The 4,394-nt window shown below is 38.4% G+C and overlaps 2 protein-coding genes across 2 annotated transcripts; one reads left to right on the forward strand and one right to left on the reverse strand.

Annotated features, from left to right (window-relative positions):
* Window positions 1-132: 132 nt before the first annotated feature.
* Window positions 133-1,479, forward strand: LOC105392669 (low molecular weight phosphotyrosine protein phosphatase). The gene is made up of 4 exons (XM_011564334.3): window positions 133-289; window positions 369-556; window positions 817-978; window positions 1,203-1,479. Exons 1-4 carry the CDS (start codon window positions 244-246, stop codon window positions 1,296-1,298), a joined length of 492 nt encoding a protein of 163 aa, XP_011562636.1. The 5' UTR covers window positions 133-243; the 3' UTR covers window positions 1,299-1,479.
* A 278-nt stretch (window positions 1,480-1,757) lies between these two features.
* Window positions 1,758-4,193, reverse strand: LOC105392668 (snRNA-activating protein complex subunit 4). Its single transcript, XM_011564333.3, has one exon. It carries the CDS (start codon window positions 4,113-4,115, stop codon window positions 1,842-1,844), a length of 2,274 nt encoding a protein of 757 aa, XP_011562635.3. The 5' UTR covers window positions 4,116-4,193; the 3' UTR covers window positions 1,758-1,841.
* Between the last annotated feature and the right edge of the window lie 201 nt (window positions 4,194-4,394).

Here is a 4,394-nt window from a genome sequence, read left to right on the forward strand (position 1 = left end):
TGCCGAATTTACCTAATACAGCAACCAATCACAAAATCGAATAGCCAAGTGAAGTACCAGCATAAGACGTACTTATTCTAAGCTATTGCGCACTGAGTATGTTTGTAAACTGTCAAATCAAGATAAGTCAAAGGAAACTGTCACTGTCACCGTTCAGTCAAATTTTTGGTTGGTGGCGGAGCGGTTGTATTTTCTTTGTGAAAATTAACTTTATTGTGAAAATCCAATAAATATTTATAAACAATGGCATCTGGAAATCAGAAAAAGAAAGCGCTTTTTATATGCCTTGGTAACACTCACCCTTAACGCATACATTCACTTTATTTCTTCGTAACTATCCGGCGTTTACGTTATCCATGTTTTTCTAGGTAACATCTGTAGGTCACCGATAGCTGAAGGTGTATTCCAGAAGACCGTGAACGACATGAAAATCGGTAACCAGTGGGAGATAGACAGCGCGGCCATCGGGGGCTGGCACGTGGGGAATCCCCCGGACTGGAGAGCGCTGGATGTCATGAAGAAACACGATGTCCCGTACAATAACACCGCCAGACAGGTGACGATCGATATCCTTTAATACTAATCTATTTATAGCCACGACCCTAAAAGCTTCTTTTGTTTGTGACAATGATCTGTCTAATAGATAGTGCTCACACAATGGGTTTGTCTTTATAAATCTATTCATCACAAGTTAACTGATTATGTTTATGTAGGTATTTTATATCCATTTATTTGTTATTACAAACAGTATGTTTCAGCACTAACACAAACTTGATTGAATGAATATACACATGATACTTATTTCCATGTTTTCAGATAATATTTGAAGATTTCAATTATTATGATTACATATTTGGCATGGATGAAGAGAACATGCAAGACCTAGAGAGGAAAGCTCCTCGCGGCAGCAAGGCTAAGCTGCTGATGTTCGGAGACTTCGACCCTCAGGGAGACAGGATCATCCGTGATCCATACTATGTGAGATTTCATTTTGTCTTTATTCAAATTATTTATAAAGGTTTATCATGCTAATTTTGACAAAAATTAGTCCATAATTATGAAAGTAATGTGAGAATGTTCCTGCAAAAAAAACTTACCTTGTTCAGGTAAATATGTAAAAAGAAAAACATCCAGTATTGTAATAGCACTTCATTTACCTGGTCTAGTATTGTTATAAAATGCATGTAATTTGTGTTTTGCAGGACAGTGACTCTGAAGGGTTTGAGAAATGTTACCAGCAGTCTGTGAGGTGCTCCAAGGGATTCCTGGAGCAGCTGGAGCAGGATATGGCCAAATAAGACTAGAAATAAGTATTTCTAATGCTACCTTAGATGTAGTAATATTCTTACATAATTTTATTATGTTTGGCTGGTATATACATATTCAAGCCTACTTATAAAGTGCATTTTGATGTAATATTTACTTTTAGGTATATTTGTATGCTTATTTCTGTCATATACCTGCAATATTTTCAGGAAATTAAGTATAAGTTTTTATATAATTTTAAGTAAACAACTTTTTATAGTATTCAGCGTATTGGTTGTAGATACAAATTGCCCCAGATTGCTTTTAACATTAGGTGTTACTATAGTTAATAATTTTTATACACTGAAAATTTTACAATATTTCATTAGTTTAGGGTTTTTATATGATCAAAAGATTCGTAATGTTTAAATCCACAAAATACTTATGTATTTCAAAACTATTATTTTATTTACTGTTATTTAAAATGGTTTAAAACAATAAAATGGTTGTTGTGTAAGTAACAATGTTTAATTATTAATTGAATTACATAATCATTTAGTTACATGGTACAACTGAACATGGCCTTTGCCAAGTATTTATTTTTTATTTTCCTTTCTTTTTTTCCTTCTACTTTCTGATGATGAGATCCCTCCATCATCACAGTAATTCATACTAGGTTTGTAAACAGAACTTAAAGTTTGGCGATTTGAATCTGAAAACTGAGGATGCTGATTGCTTAGCAGCATTGGCCACATAAACACAGCCTGGAACCGATCCACAAATATCTGCCACTGATCCTTGATGAATGGATTTCTGTACAGTGGAACCCTCTTCTCACCTTTTCCTTCTATCAAGTTATCATTCACGTACGCCATAAGACGTTTGCAACCAAGTATGGTCGGTAAATTGGGTGGCAGGACATAATGTCCTTGGTCTCTTGTTACCGTTCCCCAAATGTCAGGCGTGCTGGGCTCCTCCTGTACTACATTAGGTGAGGTGGTTATGTCCTTGGAATATGAACGAACTTTCATCAGGGACACCTCCTTTTCCGAATCCAATAGAGCTGGATATTTCTTTACTAAATTGGGCTGCTTCATAAATGCCTCTTTGTCAAGTCTAGCATTAAGAAGCAGCAGAATTTTTTTCAAGTTTGTAGAATTAAGATTATTGGACGGTGCCTCTACAACAGCACACTCTGGTTGATGTTCTTGTGCTTGGTAGTTTTCGTTTACTAAGGCCAATACTATAGCATCTTCAATAGCTTCTTCTGAGGATTTCTCAGTGACTCTTTTACCTTTGCAACTTGACTGGAACTCTGTCTCCATACGCATCTTGAGCTTTTTGATTGCATGGGACAAGTCTGGAGCAGCTTTTCCGTGGGCTAGCCTTCTTGCTCCTCTACGTGGAGCATTAGCAATATCCTTTTTAGGATTTGTCTCCATCCATTTAACTAGTGTCATGTACCGGGACCGTATATTTGTTCGATCTTTTCCAGGAAAATGTTTAACTAATTCAGCATAGTTGAGTCCAGATTCTTTGTTACCCATAAACTGCAGGAGTTTCTTATCTTCCTCTATAGTCCAGACTGCTGTCATTCTGTTGCATTTCTGCAGAATAAAGTATCTATTTCTGAGCTGCTGCATGGTGCGGCCATTCACAAAATGAGAGATCTTTTTGAAGTCGAGTCCATATTTATCTACACATGTCAGCAGTACAGAGTCCTCTTCAGGTAGAAACCTTCCTCTTTTCTCGTGAGTTCTCATGTATTTGTTATAAATCTGCAATTTGGTTCTGTTTGGCATTTTTGGTGCTATTTTAGACCATGGTATGTAATTATCTAGTCTATAATAGTCTACCAGTCTTTGTAGGTACTCCTCTTCATCAGGAGTCCACTTCTTGCCGACTGAACTGTCATTCATGTTAGTCTTGTAGTACACGAAGCACTGGTAGCCAGATCTGCCGGTATTGAGTTCCTTAGCAATAGCATCCCAGCTCTGTAGGTTGTGAGCTGCGGCTATTTTCTTCAGTTTGAGGTGTTCAGTCTTGCTCCAGCTGCTTTTGTTGATGGAGGGGTGCAGGAATAGTTTCCACAGCGCCTTGTACTCCTGCGGAGTGTGCCGGCCTCCAATGTTGGCGGAAATCAACTCCCAATCATACTCCTCGTTTATAGGAAGTGCTATCTCAGCCAGGGTTTTCTTATCAATGTTCTCAATTACTTTATGGGCTTCTTTCATTTTAGCTTCATGAGCTTTGATTGCTTTTTTTGATACCGTTCCTGCAGCCAGCTCCCTATTGTGTTTGGCTATGAGAGAATGGAGTTCTTTCTTTTTCATGATTTTTGTTTGATTCAGCAGTTCCGCTATGAAGTTTCTTTTATCTTTTACTGTCCAACCTGGGACTGAGGAAGCATGGGCCACATCAAATATGGACGACTTCCTCATGAGGATAGTATCGCTGTTTTCAGGTGCCGGGAAGAAGTTTTGGTCTTTGAAGTACGGTCTCCCGCAGTGGATGATGACGATCTGTTCTCCACTCCTGCCATTATTGTGTCTGCCTTCCGCGGGCGCCACCAGACCCTGGACTTCGCTCAGCTTCTCCCGACACGAGTGCAAACGCTCAACAAGGATGTTCTCCAAACGTTTCAGTTTTTCTTCGTGCAATCTGTTTAAGGCCAAAGCTATTTCTATTCGTGAGACATTGGAGGCTGAACCTAGGGACGTTGTGCGCGTGGACGATCCTGAGCATTGCGAGGAAGTATCGCATGTTGATGCTCGATCCTTTTCTAGGATTGAATTTATTAATTCTATACTTTGTAAATCACTCTCTTCATCACTGCTACTGCAACTATCCATATCTTCATCCTCATCCATATTAAATACGTATTATGATTAGAAATTGCGGTATAATCCGGCGTGAAATAACCATGTTGACAAACAAAAAGTGAGCGATTGAGCATAGACAATTATTTTAATAGTTTATTAGTGATGTGTGACGGTAACTATCGGTTTTGCTATTTCATTACAGCTGTCATAATATAGTCTATGGGCAAACACAATACACTCTGTTATCACACGATGGATCCGACTGTGTATGGACTCTAGCCATAGACAAAATAACCCCCTATAAAAGTCTATCTTGTCTACGAATTC

This window comes from Plutella xylostella, chromosome 26 (genome assembly GCF_932276165.1).
Source record: "Plutella xylostella chromosome 26, ilPluXylo3.1, whole genome shotgun sequence".
In the NCBI taxonomy this organism is placed as follows: Eukaryota; Metazoa; Arthropoda; class Insecta; order Lepidoptera; family Plutellidae; genus Plutella; species Plutella xylostella.